Source organism: Fundulus heteroclitus, unplaced genomic scaffold (genome assembly GCF_011125445.2).
Source record: "Fundulus heteroclitus isolate FHET01 unplaced genomic scaffold, MU-UCD_Fhet_4.1 scaffold_36, whole genome shotgun sequence".
Lineage (NCBI taxonomy): Eukaryota > Metazoa > Chordata > Actinopteri > Cyprinodontiformes > Fundulidae > Fundulus > Fundulus heteroclitus.
The window spans coordinates 4104466-4120935 of NW_023396770.1; the positions used below are offsets into that span (position 1 = coordinate 4104466).

General features: G+C 39.4%; 1 protein-coding gene across 1 annotated transcript in view; it reads right to left on the reverse strand.

Moving 5' to 3' along the window:
* Positions 1–5232: 5232 nt before the first annotated feature.
* LOC110368380 overlaps positions 5233–16470 on the reverse strand; it is a 718672-nt gene continuing 707434 nt past the window's right edge. The window contains exon 8 of the mRNA XM_036130484.1: positions 5233–5876. Coding sequence (XP_035986377.1) covers positions 5766–5876 — 111 coding nt within the window. The 3' untranslated portion in view covers positions 5233–5765. The remainder of the gene's footprint in view (positions 5877–16470) is intronic.

Sequence of the window (16470 nt, forward strand, 5' to 3'; positions counted from 1 at the left end):
CCCGCTCCGCGAGTCTGTCCGCGCAAAACTTGTCTTCCCCCACCCCTCACCCCCCCCTCCCCCGCCCCCCGCTTCGCGAGTCCTCCGCGCAAAGCTTCATCCCCCCCACCCCCCAACTCACCGCCTCACCTAAGCAAATTCCTGCGCGAAACACTGACTTGGTGTTTTAATACTTCCTCTTTTTACACTACGTGTTTTTCTATTTGGTGTTTTTTAACTTCCCCTTTTTCCACTTCATGTATTTCTACTTGGTGTTTTTTTAACTTCCTCTTTTTCCACTTCGTGTATTTCTAGTTCGTGTTTTGTTACTTCCTCTTTTTCCACTTGGTCTGTCTGACTGCAGCCGTTAATGTTAATATGATGACAGGGAGGGAGGGGGGAGAGGGGGGCGGTGTCACCGGCAAAGCTTCACAACTATTGGCCAAGGCCTGGCTCCCCAGAAACGAGCCTGCATCAGAGCAGACGACTGGCCGCTTTCCCAGAATGCACCTGGGCCAAAGCTTGATTATGGACAGTGCTAACAGAGATCACAGTGGTAAGTGAAAAATTACCTTTTCTGCTGCTGCTGTTCTTTAAAAGTACGATTGAGGCGACAACATTATACTTTAAGCTTCCCTATATGGCCTGTTTACAGAGTTAGTGTTACTTAAAAAGAAAAAGACCGACATGAGCGGACCAGAGTGACCCGCAGACCTCCGAGCCTTACCGGAGCCTTGGCTAATGTTAGCCGCTCTGTAGTACACTTCCCTCGGCCTTGTCGTGTGTGAAGTGCTGCTGGTTCTGATGGCATTTTTTGTTGTTTTAATTCGGCAAAACCTTCATTTATTTTGTGTTTATCTCACTGGTTTATCTCTACTTCCATCCCTGCTGGGAGACATTTATAATTCATTCCAGCAAGTATTGAGTTGCTGGAATATATATAAATATATATATTTGATGAATATTTATTTTCATAGACTACTCATTACAATCCCTCTTATCATCAATCGGATCCAAAAGGGTAGCTTCCTACTTTATGTGTAAATACATTTATAAATGACACTTTAAACTGTACAAACAACAGATACTAATTAGTGACCATCTGACACTTTTTAAGAGTATGTGATGACAACAGCACTTATCTACATAGCAGCAAAACTATATACAGACTTGTGAGAGCAGAGGTGCCAATAACAGCATTTAAAAATTATCTAATACAAACCGCAATGCAGAGGGGAAAAAAAATCAACAAATAATGAATAATGCATCTTAAAATCAAAGAGATTACAAAATCATAGCAAAAAAAACCCTATATATATATATATATATATATATATATATATATATATATATATAGATAGATAGATAGATAGATAGATAGATAGATAGATAGATAGATAGATAGATAGAGAGAGAGAGAGAGATGTGTGTATAATTTATGTGTGTGTATTATATTATTATATAACAGCAAAATATATAACTGAGTATATATATATATATATAACTGAGTATATATATATATATATATATATATATATATATATATATATATATATATATATATATATATATATATATATATATATATATATATCATCCAGTTTTACTTCAGTTTAAATTGCTTTGATTCTGAATAAATATGTGTAATCTGACTGAAAGGTCACCACCATTGTGAACGTATGATTAAAATGAGATCTGAGCTGACTCCTATTCATTCTGACAGCAGCTGTCTGATCTGTGGTCTGACCAAAGATGGCCGCCCTGTAGGCACGTCAGCCTAGGAGCTGGACGCGTCCAATGGGGCATCTACGTATATAATGTCTATGGTCAGACGGACCAAGTGGAAAAAGAGGAAGTAATAAAACACAAAGTATTTTCGTAGTTAAAGATTTTTCGCTTCCTCTCCAGGAAGCTTTCTCAATTTAAAAAGTCTGGAGTAATGATGAGTACCAAGCTATATACCACTGCCCAAACAAAGGCCTTGTAATGGCTTAGATAACATGCAAATTCAACAGAAACAGGTCCACCCCTTAGTAATGGGTGGTTGTTAAAGCCATTAAGCCAGCAGATTGGACAGAAACTGGTCCACGCTCCTGTAACAGGGAGTCGTTAGGGTTGTTATTGGCCTGGTTTGCAGGAACAATGTTTATATATATATATATATATATATATATATATATATATATATATATATATATATATATATATATATATATATATATATATATATATATATATATATATATATATATACTGTGAATGTAAATAAGACATATGCCCATTCCTATATCTTTTTTTATTTTATTTTTCTTTTTGTATTCTTTTGATCCACTGTATATATGAAGATTCACTGTATATAACTGATGCACCTTTCCTACTTTGCACCTTCTTTTATGAGCTGATGTGGCAGGTGAATTTCTCCAATGTGAGATCAATAAAGCCTATCTTATCTTATCTTTAGCAGGCCATAACCGATGGTGAAACCCAGGTACCACACCTCCTGATGGGCCACAGCACATCTATGGGGGTTGATGGTCAGCCCAGAAGCCTTGATTCTTCGCAGCACCTCCTGGAGATGATGTAGATGCGCCTTCCATGAGCGGCTTTAAACAAGACATCATCCAGGTAGGTGGCCGAGAAGTTTGAGATGCCTCTCAGGATGTAGTCCATCAGGCGCTGAAAGGTTGCTGGGGCCCCCTGCAGACCAAATGGCTTTACTTTGAACTGGTACATGCCAAATAGTGTTCTAAAGACTGTCAGTTCTTTGGCTTCAGGGGCCAACACAAGCTGCCAATAACCCTTGCTGAGGTCCAAGGTGGTGATGAGCGTGGCTCCTCCTACCCGCTCCAGCAGGTCATCTACGTGAGGTATTGGGTACAGATCAAAGATACTGGAGATACTGATCACATATCTAAAGTCAATGCAAAATCATAAAGAGCCATCCTTTTGGGGTACCAACACAATTTGGGTGCACCATTTACTACTTGATTGTTCAATTATTCCACGTTCAAACATCTCCTTTTTTAATACTGGGACCAACCGCTCGAGGATCTTTGGGCCCCTTTGCAGGACTGGGACCTCCTTTTTTAGATGCATTCTGTGCTGGACCAGAGAGGTAAAACCTGGGGTTTCCTGGAAGTCCTGGAGTTGGGTCAATGAGAGGAAAGATGGTTTCCTGCTCAGAGGGAGAGAGATGGGAGAGGTCAGCCGTAGCAGGCTTTCACTTGCAACTTGTTATCACTAGTAGGCAACAACAACAGTATCTTTTGGCCCAGTGTGAAGACTCTGTCATTGGCCTTTCAGTCAAAACAGGTTTTCTGTTGCTGTTTTAATGCCTTTAGGTTTCATAGACTCCAGTCTGTCTCTCATTGTGATGACATATGACATTATACTGACATTATACTGTCTCCCTCAATATACACTTATATGCATGTGACTTCTTAAAGGTTCACAGATGGAATGACTCCAAGTTCCATAATGGGCAGACAGAAGGAATGCAGTTGAATTAAAAGAAAGGAGAGAAACAAATGCAAACCATACTTTTAGCTTTCATTATTAACACTTAGCTAAAAAACTTGATGGCTCTCAAAACAGGCAAAAATCAAGGATGGAGGGTTGGAGAAGACTTTAAACTAAAAGCTCAAGAAGGTAGTTGCACCAGTGACCTGTCCCGTCAAAGACTCTCAGCCTGTGGAATGTGGTGTATTAGATTGACTGAATTTTCAGCATTAGTTTTTACCCATAAGGTTGCAATTTGTGTCAATGGGTTAAAGCAAGCCCTCTAGATGAACATGACAAGGAAAAAGAAGACAGAAAAGCTTCACTACACAGGTGTGTCTCATCCACCTAAAGAGCTGCACACCAAACATTACATTTGACATTGACATTAAAGCTCCAGGTCATAGTTGTTAAAACTGTCACTATGTCCTGACAGTAAAATCTGAGAAAAATGATCTGTGAAATAAATCAAGCTCCTCTAACTCCTCCCGGTGGCCCTACTGCCATTTGCAGAATTACAGCCACATTTCTGTTGATTCAAAACTAAGTAACAGGCTTTATTTTATCTTCTGACAAGTTTAGAAAAGAGGAAGCATTCATTTCTTGTCATGAGTGGCGAGGACAATGAAGTATCTATCAGAACCGTTTTTCTGCTCAAACCTAATTTCCATTTTCTCACCATTCTTAAACACATGGAGAGTAATTTGATTGGTTTTATTTGCAGTCTGTTTACTATAGAAAATTTATTTTGGTGTACCAGTACTCACACAATGATGACTTCCATGAGCTGAAGTTTAAACTTCTGAATCAAAAGAAATGCATTTTGATCATTTTTGTCAACATTTTCTCTTCATTATACCCAAGTTCTGCTATTTCTTGAACTGTCAGTGAACTACACTGTGGTCACCATGGAAACAGATGTTCCTTATTCTAAGAAAATACTTTCTTAGAATATGGAACATATGATGATGAGTTAGATGTCATAAACAGTGAAGGTGCTAAAAGAAGTAAATATACATCTCTGGGTTTAGAGTATTTGATATTAAAGAACAGCAGCTTTCTGCAACAATGCACAAATACACCTAATTGAATCAGCACCAATGAAGAACTGGCTGTTGAACCATCCCTACTTAAGAAGAAATGGAACCTCAGCCATCAGCTGTAAGCTGAGCATTTACTGTGACTAATCTTATGTGCTGTTTTTTATCTTCTAGAGTTGAATACCAACATAACGTTTTGTTTGCTCTGCTGTGAAGCTACTTTAAAAGATAGTATTGTAACCAAGAATTAACTTTTCTTTTACATAGAAATACTCCATTAGTACAGTACCCCGTGCTGCTGTGCTCGTTCTGTGTCTCTGATCTCTCCTCTCAGATGCCACGTCAGTCGAGGCAGATGACCGTCCACACTGGTTCTGGTTCTGCTGGAGGTTTCTTCCTGTCAAAGAGAGGTTTTTCTCTTCACTGTCTCTACATGCATGGTCAGTCTGAGGGATTGCTGCAAAGCCAGCGACACAATGCAGGTGACCATCAGCAGTGGCTCTGTGCTCATCCAGGAGGAATGTATGACCTGAAAGTTGGAGTGGCTTGTTCATGCAGACCTCTGTTGTAACCAGGATCTTAAAAATTGACTCTGAAGGTAAAGAGAAGCCAGTGCAGCTGACAGCGCAGCAGTAAAACATGTGAAAACTTGGAGGATTTAGTAACAAGCTATACTGAAAGATAAACATTTTACTATTTTCTGTAAAAGCGCAGAATAATTAATTTACAATCCTTTCAGATAAATCCAGAAAAAACTCAGATCTGAATATGTTCAGAACAGAAGTTTAATGTTCAGATACAGTTTGTTAAGATGCGTAGCACACTGACATAAACCAGAAACTGGCAAACAGCAGCTGGTATGACGTTGTTTCTACATTGATGGCAGAAAGTTTTGCATTAGAGAAAGATGGTGATTTTATGGTACCCTGAAGTCCAATTTGGATTAAAATATGTTGAGTTATTTTTATACTATTATACATGATTTTATGCACCAAATACTTATGTTGCATCTCTTCAATTCAGTATTTGCATTCCATATATTTGGCAAATGAAACAAAGCTCTATCATGACTCAGTAAATTTCTGCTTTAAAATCCTTACAATTATGGAAATAAAAAAATAAAAAAAAACAGTTCAGGCTATAAATAAAAGCTTTTGTGTCACAGAAACCTAAACTCATCAGTCCACTTCTTCTAACAAGGTTAAATAAAGGCAGAGATGTGATGAGACGTTTCTTTTCCGTATTTGCCTATTTTAGCTTTGTTACACAGCTGTAGAGACTGCTGGGGTAGATTTTTGCCTCCGACTTATTTTTGGTCCTAACAGTAGAATACGTCACAGTGTCTTCGTCCTCTTTGACCTGCAGCACAGAAACCACATTATTGTTCATTAGTATCACAAAATCAAACAAGAACATCTATAATTGGGATCTTTGTTAAATTGGTTATTAGGTTTCATACCTTCTTCTTAGTAGAGGTTTTGGGTCTAAAATGGTCAACGTTGGCATAGATCATGCTGGACTCCGCCTCATCCTGAGAACAAATGGACAGTAAACCTTTATCCAACGCTACAGTAAAGACAATCTGCATCTTTGTAACCACATCACATTTTCATTCTTATTCTATATCGCTGGATTTGTCTTTCTGCTTCTTTTATTTTAAGTACCCAGAAACCAGCTAAAGAGTCTACAGAGCAGGATAACTTCCTGCTGTGCCGACAGCTCATAGTGGGAAGCTTTCATATAACCCCAATAAGGAGCTGCTGTAACTGCACAAATTTGTAAACCAAGCTATTCAAATAAAAATTTAATTGTTTGAGCCATTTAAAATTTGCCAAATCCAGTTCCCTGAACTATTGGTTTGCAAAGATGCTTCTGGAAGAAGACAGGAATAGTTTTGGACCAAAGTAGAAAATTATTCATAGCGTCATGTCAGGAGACATCGTAGGAGCTTAAACTCGATCATGTGACTTTTCAACGGTCCATGGACAACAAGGAATGACTCCAAGTTCCACAATAGGCAGACAGAAGGAATGCAGTTAAGTTAAAAAAGGAAAGAAAAAATACAAACCATTACTTTTGGTTAACGAAATTTTACAAAAAACTCCACAGCTTTCCAGTTTCACAACAGACAGAAATCGGGGATAGAGGGTTGCTCAGAAAACAAAGACAGGTAAACATCAGAGCAGCACAGCAGGCTCTGCTGGGAGGGAGGAGATATGACAGTCAGTTTGACCTTGTTCAATACAAGGTCAAACTGACTGTCCAGCACCATGGACAGCAGCAGCAACTCAGGTCAAGCTTAAGCAAGGTCAAACTGACTGTCCAGCACCATGGACAGCAGCAGCAACTCAGGTCAAGCTTAAGCAAGGTCAAACTGACTGTCCAGCACCATGGACAGCAGCAGCAACTCAGGTAAAACTTAAGCAAGGTCAAACTGACTGTCCAGCACCATGGACAGCAGCAACTCATGTAAAACTTAAGCAAGGTCAAACTGACTGTCCAGCACCATGGACAGCAGCAGCAACTCAGGTCAAGTTTAAGCGAGGTCAAACTGACTTTCCAGCACCATGGACAGCAGCAGCAACTCAGGTCAAGTTTAAGCGAGGTCAAACTGACTTTCCAGCACCATGGACAGCAGCAGCAACTCAAGTCAAACTTATGCAAGGTCAAACTGACTGTCCAGCACCATGGACAGCAGCAGCAACTCAGGTAAAACTTAAGCAAGGTCAAACTGACTGTCCAGCACCATGGACAGCAGCAGCAACTCAGGTAAAACTTAAGCAAGGTCAAACTGACTGTCCAGCACCATGGACAGCAGCAGCAACGCAGGTCAAGTTTAAGCGAGGTCAAACTGACTTTCCAGCACCATGGACAGCAGCAGCAAGTCAGGTCAAGCTTAAGCAAGGTCAAACTAACTGTCCAGCACTATGGACAGAAGCAGCAACTCAGGTCAAACTTAAACAAACTGAAAAAGAGCTGATCTTGACTGGAGGCAGTAAGTCTTTAGACCGTGGGAAACTTTTACTTTTTACTTGTTACTGACCATTACAATAAATTATTAAAAACAACTCTTACTCAGGAAATATATTGTGTAACAGAAGAAAATCAACAAATACCTTAAATGTTCAGAGATGTTCAGTAACTCTTTAATTCACTGGCCTGGTTGGTAACAAGCAAAAAAAAAAAAAAACACTGATCCAGGAAAACCTTCTGAGGAACTAGAAAAATACATTTAAATGACAGTAATAGTTACCTATTGTGTGTAAATAGTCATCGATGGTTTTCATATTTTACTTCCACGGAAGTTTACAATAAGACTGTGTTGAGATTTATAAATAAAAATGTGATTTTAGTACATTGCTGCATTTAAAAGTTTTTTGTTAGCTCTTTCATTTGACAGAGTGAATGTGCAATGATACGAATATTTGAATAGAAGAATCCTCAACCTCTCTGAGCAGTAACTATTGTTGCTTCATTTGGACTCTGTTTTAAAGGCTCAGTTCCTGCAGAACATCCAAAAGTACCTTTCAGGCGATAACAAATATAACCATCTTAAGGCTGGTTCAAATGCCAGGATCTTTAGCCTGATTTTCACCCCAATCTTCCCCTTCTGAGTGGCACTGGTTATCGGCATGTCTCTTGAAAAAATCTCAAGAGAATATCCACTCTGCTGACCTCAAATCAGGGATATTCAACTTGTTGGATTGGCTTGCCCAATCTCCGACCATGTGTGGTGTCTCCCAAAGACAAACGAGCATGCAGACCCCCCGCCTCACCTCCATGTGATAGTATAACATATAATTACAATTCAATTGAAAGAAATTTAGTACCTGTTGTGGTTATGTGAGCCTCTTTAACTCTGGTTTTCCTGAGTTTTATAAAAATAGCACTAAGAACCAGCTGCAGCAGCAGAACCCCAATCACTGCTCCAAGGATGATAAAGATCATGGTTCTGTTGCCACGAACTCCTGTTAAAAAAATCTGAGATTACAAAACATGCAATGCAGACTGTAAAAACAACAGCTAATACAAGCTACAATTTAAACAGATATTATTTGATCACAACACAAAGATAATACAGATGTAATCACAAATGTTATTGTAGTTTTGCCTTAATAGGATGACATAATACCTTCGAACTGGTAGTGAGCTTCTATCTTCACGATGTCTCCCTCAACAAACTGTCAGGTGTATCTGCTGTTGCTGCTGCTCTGAAGCTTCACAGTGAGATTAGAATCACAGCCAGTCTGTCCTCCAGACTTAAACCCAACACCTTCACCAAGCAGCTCACTTCCTGTCTCATCCACCCAGAGGAGGCTTTTCTCTGGACAAGGACCCAACCCTCTGTATCTCTTCAGAGAACACCGTAATGTGAAATCTTCTTCCTTTGTTAGATTAGCACCTGGTGGAGATGGAGAGACTGGAAGAAAACAAGACATTAACTTTTCAGAATGAAAATATTAACAAGACAACTTTAATATTTAGGCTTATAAACAGCACGTTCAATGAACATATTGCAGACTAACATCTGACAGGAAGTAAGAAAGGTGTAAAAAGTAAAAAGGCTACAAGTTTAATTGAGGAACCTTAACTACTACAAAATAAATAGCACACTATGAAAGTAATACAATTAATTGTTTAATCTATTAAAAAAAAAAAAAACAGATCTGGTTCCAGTCCAGGCTTCACTCAGATGATAACCACACATCATAATCTAAACAGCCAACTCCATGCAGGGATTTCAGGGTTAAGAAGGACTGATATCAGCAGGTATAAAAGTCGATGAGTTTAGATTACTCACTGCTCATCATGTTTAAATACACATGTGTGTCAAAGCGTCCTCCATCCCAAAGCTGACAGGTGTAACGTCCAGACATCACACAGCGCTGAATAAATGATTCTCACTCTGACAGAACAACATTTTAACTTCTGACTGCATCAGATATTCATCAGAACTGCTGATGTCAGAAACATCTGTCCAACATAAGTATTTCACAATGTTAATCAGAAGGGAAGAGTCTGACAGCGTCAGATCCTTCAAGTCTACAAACTCACTGGTCAAAACACTCAGATATACATTGTCATCAAAGTTGGTTTCTGAACCAGGTCGACAGGTGTACCATCCAGCATCCTCAGCAGTGATGTTGTTGATCATCAGAGAGTATTTACTGTCCACATTTAACCTGGCAGCTTGAGGTGAACTCTGAACAACTTTTCCATCCTGAACCTCCAACAGATAGTTTGAGGTTGTATTTCTCATGTAAAACCAGTTAACAATGGAGCATGAGTAAGAAGATGAAGAACTGTTACAAGGTAGAACGACATCATCTCCAGATCTGTGACAGAGATAAAGTTTTCCTCCTCTGGTGCCTGCAGCAGAGACAAAAAAACATTAAAGTTTTACACACTTCGTCCTTAACAAACACAATCATGAAGGTGAAACTAAAAATATGCTATCTATCTATCCATCCATCCATCCATCCATCCATCCATCCATCCATGTGTTCAATCAAGTTTGATTTATTTTTAGAATGTTTATTTTTATTCACCTTTAGAGAAAGCTATGCTAAAATAATGCTGATTCAAACTTTTCTAAACATGTTTTTATATATTTTGGCAAAACCTGATTGGAGAAGTTCATTTGTGTAGCATGTATTAGTCAAACACTAAATGTTAATTATCATATCTCTATAAATAACAGTAAACCAAAGTGTCCTTTAATCTGTCTCAGCCTCATTAGAAAGAAAACAGATCTTTACCTTCAAACTGAAGCACAACGATCAGAACCAGTTCCAGAACCAACATCTCCGGTCCTTCTATCAGCTGCTGAACACTGAGAGACTTTTATCTGCTGCACATCTGAAATAACTGATGTTATTTCCTCTTTTCAGCTGAATTAATAGATGAAAATAACTTCGCACCAACACCCACCATGTACTCTGTCATTTTGTGTTTTTTAGAAACTGACAGAAAACCACAGACAGAACGAACTAGTTGCACAAAGTTTAGTCAGAAAACAGCATTTAAACTACATTTAATCATTCACCTTGTAACACTCAGATAAACTAAAGTGAGCCATGTTTCAGCTGAAGGGTCTGCTTGTGACGAACATAACACAGAAGATTAATTAAGTTTTATTTATTTTTATATAGGTAAATTTTTATACAACATGATGTAATTCCCTTAGCATGAGGCGTCAAAGAGGAACTGTGACGTCTGCTAATGAGCTGCAGTCAGTCCTGTTGTTTGTTTAACGTGTTTTTATTCTAATAGTTACACTAATAAGAGATGATTTTAAACACATTAGAGAACACATGAATCTGTCAGATGCATGTTTGCTGATCGCTCATATGAAACAAACTGTGGAGGGAAACATTAAGTTACAGTTCAAGGACACAGATTTTGTGACCATATTTGGAGATCTGACCTTTGCAACTGTAATAAAAGATCTCACATTTCTTAAATTAATCTAATTTTTTCCTGATTCCACAGCAGCTGTCTTGTATTCAGTTAATTCTTCAAAGAGTAGCATCCGTTGAGTTTGACTGAGCAGTGATGACCCCTCAGTGTCTGTAGATGCAGGTGACACAATACTGCTTAGCAGCCTTCCTCTGACTCAATAAGAACAGCAGTGGCTGCAAGAGTTCCCAATCCCTTCTCATATGATAGAAAATGTCAACTGCAGAGAGGAAATGCAGAGTGCATGAGAAGCTAAACTAGACTTTAAAATGCTGCCAGACATACTGCAGAGATGAGCTGAAACTAAATGTGCATACACACCATACCCTGAAGATTCAGTGATGTTACTGAGGAACTGATAAGAAGCTTCCTGCCTTAGAGAACCACTGCAGCATTGACAAAATAATCTGCCTAAGTCATCACACGCAGTGGAGAGGAAAGCAGGCAATGTTCTGAAAACCTGCAGAGCAACAGCATCTGCACTGCAGTGTTTGTACTGACTTTGCTGGACAGATGAAGAGATCTTTCAGACCAAGAGAGGGCCAGCAGCTCCTCACACCTTAGTGGGTTATAGACCTGAGGAGATTCACACAAACCATCTGATGAGCCTTTTTATTATAAGCAATAATTCCTCTGACTGGATTACTGTCAAGTTAGAAATGGGAGCAATTCTAATTTAGTTTTAGGAACATTTATGGTTTTTATTTGTAATGTATTTTAGTCACTGAATATATTGAGTTTGTTGATGTTCAGTAAGAACAAAATGTATCCATAAACATTGTGATGACTTTAGAAATCAGACGTTTTTCAGTTGCTCTTCGTATTTGAGAAAAACAAACCTGTGCTTTGGCTGAGAAGGACTGTTTAGTTTTATACATTTTAGAACACAAGTTTTTGCAAAAAGAAAATGTAAATAGAACAATCAATAAGAATGTGTTAAAAAAGAATGTTTTGAGTAAATCAAAATACATGTAAAGCATTTTTAATCCAATGTTATAAAGATTAAATCATTCTAACTTTTAATTTTTAAGAAAACTTAAACATCAGTTTTTCCACATTCAAAGGTGATTTACATGAGGTTAAAGTAGTCGAGTTTAAAAAACTAGATTAATTACATTATGAAATAAAGCTAATTATTTTATTTTAGGAAAACTGCTACTCTGAGGATGATAAATTAAACTGTAAGTTAGAAACTTTGTGGAACTGTTTTAACTTTTTAAGCAAATTTTTAAGTGCTTGGAAAACTGACCCTGAATTCAGCTAAAAGTTTTTAAATGGGTATTATGGTTGCTGTGTTACATGGTGTAAAGAGTCTCAAGTATTTTTTCCTACACATCCAATAAAGTTATTCTGGCTCTTAACACTTTGTTGGGATTTTTCTCTCAGCAAATTAATGGTGGATCACGACAGTGAGCTGGATGATGATGATGATGATGATGATGATGATGATGATGATGATGATGATGATGATCAGGTCCGTGGGGAAACCAGCACCCAATAGCTGCTTCACACCGCCCTCAGGTGGCCACCTGAAAGAACAACACCACCAGACAACCTGACAGAAGCTTCAGCTCTGTATCAATATCATTCTAACACTTGAGAAATAGATTCTCCAGATCAACCGTAGGTTTCAAAGACTGATGTAGGTGAGTTTAAACAGGCAGAAGTGAGTTTTTTAGCTGCTTTCGTCCACCAAAGGAATGACAGAATGTTTAGACTTTAGAGACAGAAGCAGAAAACTGATTAGGAAATTTAAAGCTTAGAATAGAAAATAATGACATATAAGACATACTTATTCTTAATTGTATCCACGCAAAAAACCTTTGTGTGCATTGCTTTTCTTCTCTGCTCCCTTCTTGGTTGATTTCGCTAAAACTACAGAGAAGTTGGACGAAACAAACTTTAGGGACTTTTTTTTCAATGAAGTATTTGTTTAAGGATTCCTCCTTGTTATTTTAATCAGATTCTGGCTGAGTTAGATGGAGTGAGACAGGATATCCTCAGAGATGAGAGAGTGGTGATTGGTGCTGATTTCAATGGAAGCGTTGGAGCCGGGAACAGATATGATTAAGAAGTATTGGGCAGGTTTGGTATCCAGAACAGGAATGCAGGACAGATGGGGGTAGACTTTGCAAAGAGGATGTAGTGAATACTCTCGTCTAGGAGAGGCAGAAACATAGAGTAACTTACAAGAACAGAGGTATGAGCACACAGGTGGTTTAGCTCTTGTGAAGACAATGGAACTTAAAGAACTCAGTGACTGTAAGGTATTGGTTGGACTCTGATTTGAGGGAGATGAATAGGAGTGTTGTGCCAGTTCAGACGTGACAGAAAACGGCATCAATTCGGGACGTAACGGACTGCGTTACCCATGATGCAATGTGGTCAAAATGGCCACCAACTCATGTGGTCAAAATGGCCACCAACTCCCATCACGCAACACGGCAAAATGGCCGCCGATCAAGGAAACGGCATCAATTCGGGACGTAACGGACTGCGTTACCCATGATGCAATGTGGTCAAAATGGCCACCAACTCCCATCACGCAACACGGCAAAATGGCCGCCGATCAAGATAAGGTTGCTATGGTGATGGCTATAAAAGCCGATCACACACGAGAATCTTTCTTCTTCCCTGGCTTTCAGCCAACCCGAGAAGACACACACACAGCTGTTTCCGTTGGGGTGATTCCCACGCCACGTGTTCGATTACTCGCTGGACCGAGATTTTTCGACGCAACGGTTATTCCCTGTTTTATAACAGGAGGTCGACTTAAATAAGTACTTTTAAATTCCCTCTGATCAAAAGACTGAGAGACGCCGCATCTCCCAGTGATCGAAGAGGACCCCGCTTTGTCTGGCCAACAAAGCGACTGTTGAACCCGGAGGAAGAAACGAAGGAGCTTTTTCCCCGTCCCGCCGCAGCCTGCGGAAAACTGCGCTCGTCAAGACGCGTCCAGAAAGCCGCCTCACTCGGAGCGCTCCGGACCAGCCCCGAGGCAACTCAAAGTAACGGGGTCTCCCCTTTTATTTCTGTCTCACCAACAGGGTGTTTAGAAGTGCCTGGGCAGGCGTAGAACTTTGTAGGTGTTGGTTAATGCTTTTATTCCACGACGAAGTTGGAATTATTTTGCTGAACATTTTCTTTGTATGTGTATGCATTTTACAATTGATTTGCTGTGTTGATTTGTGATCCATCAAGAACCCCGCCGTGGGTTACCGCTTTATTTCTTTTCATCTTTTTCCCTGCTTTCCCCCCTCTCTCTTTTCGCGTCTTCTTATCAACTTAATCTTTTTGTCCGAGCTCAAGTCGCGGGCTTTGCTTTAAACTCCCAGTTAGCTGCGCCCTTCGAAGCGAGGCATTATCCCATCAGCGTAAGCGTGGTTACGTCATTAGGACCTCCCCTCATACGTCATCGTAGCAGCCATCTTGGGAGGGTGACGTGTATCTGAACTGTAGGTAGCTTAGCTGAACTAGCTTTTGGTAAGACATCAAAGCGTCCAGTGAGATTCCCGAAGCTGTTCTGTCTATCAATGCTGATACGTGAAATGCCGGTGTTTCGAGGGCGGTGTTAAACAACTTTGAGTTAAGTTAAGATCTGCTAACCGCTCATTTTAATCCATTGTTTATTTTTGTTTTGTTCTTTATTTCCACATATATATTTTGCATGTTTTAGTTTAGTAATGAGTAAGAATTCCAAAGTTGTTTGAATCAGAGAATTACTGTAACAGGGAATTGCTTTTGGTTCAATAAAACCAACGACTGCGGAATAGACATTGTTTTGTGTTCAGTCCAATTCACAGTTACATGGTTATTCAGAAATCAGAGCTAACCTCCTTTGGAGTTAACATCTGATATTAATACAGAGACAATATCATTGGATGGTGATAAGGAATAAGGATTTAAACTCTAATTGCAGTTACATTGGGGTTCTCACAGCCTGCTGGATAAACCTGGTCGGTTAACAGTCCGACCTGATCATTTATTCCAGCATAAATGAGTTCACAACAGCAGATTAACTAATGCATTAGTGGTATAAATACTTACAAGCTTATAGCTAACATCACCACCATTTGAACTATATTTGTTATAGCGGAAATTTGAGTTGAATGATTTATTATTTAAATTATAATACCAAATTATAATTAATAATAATAATAAGCATATTCAACCAGCTTATGGCATAACAGGAGATATGGTGAGTTGGAAAGTAAGGAGGGAGAGAAGGATACCAGTTGGCAAGGCAGAGGAACAGAGATGAAAATGATGTTCAGCTGTAATGACTGGAAACCGAGGACCCAGAATTCAGCCAGACAAGACCAGATATGGTTAAGAAAACAGTTTATCGAGGTGAAGACTGCTGCAGGTCGAACGTGAATCAGAGTCCGATCAGGGCAGCTGCAATGAGCTTACTCTTGGGGCTGACAGGTGCTCAGTGGTCAAAGGACAGGCACAGAGTCAGAACCGTGATGGCAGAGTCTGGAATGAGGGAAATTAGCAAGAACAAAGAGCAGAAGAAGAAATAATGAGTATCTTGATAAAGAGTGGAAAACCTTAAAACATAAAACCAGTGCAACTGAAAATTAAACATCGCTTCAAGAACAAACCTCCTTTGAACTGTATTTCACAGAGTATTCAGTAAAAAATGCAACAGTGAACTTCATATTCAGACCCAAATTAAATTACTCTTGGCAGCATTTTTGTCCTAAGCTTTTTCCTTTTCCTTTTTTAAAAATCTGATTAATTTGACTGGCTATGCTGCAGCTCACGCACACACAGGATGGGGAAAGAGAGAGACCGAAATCCCTTTTAGTGATTCCAGATGGCTGTGCGGAGCGTTCTGGAACAAAATTCAGCTGCCAAGAGTCCGGTTAACCTCTCCTAACAGTTGTTAGAAAGAGAGTAAACAGTTAAAACAAAAGAGAGAAAAACAAACTCAAACCAAAATTAAAATTTTACCTATACTTAATAAAATGTTTTCCATTTCACAATTATGAAACAGACAAGAGGGATAGAGGGATGGAGAAAGCTTTGAATAAAAATCCCAAGAAGTTAGTAGAGATTGGGACCTGTCCTGTCAAGGGCTGTCAGCCTCAGTACACAGGGATGTTGGTCTACCTAAAGACAGTGGCCTCTCCCAATCACCTTGAACACATTATCTTCATGACTAAAGGCTATGATTTCAAACGAAAGTAGCTGTCCTAGAGATTTGGGCTTTGGCTCATCCGTAACTATTACTGCATGTATGCAACATGTCGAATTTGGTCCAGATCAGCCGAATATGTCCTGAGTCATCGGGTGTCAAAGTCGTCGGCCTGGCACATTACATCCCCTGTCATTCGGATGCCAAAGGTCCAACAGACGCTAGCGGGGGCACCTCCTTCTCGGTTTTAGGTCCTGCATGATATATCGAATGGTCCATCCCGTAGCATGACATTTTTTCACAAGAAATTGTCTCTGCTTGCTTACTGACCTCTTTTTGAAAGCTCGGGCT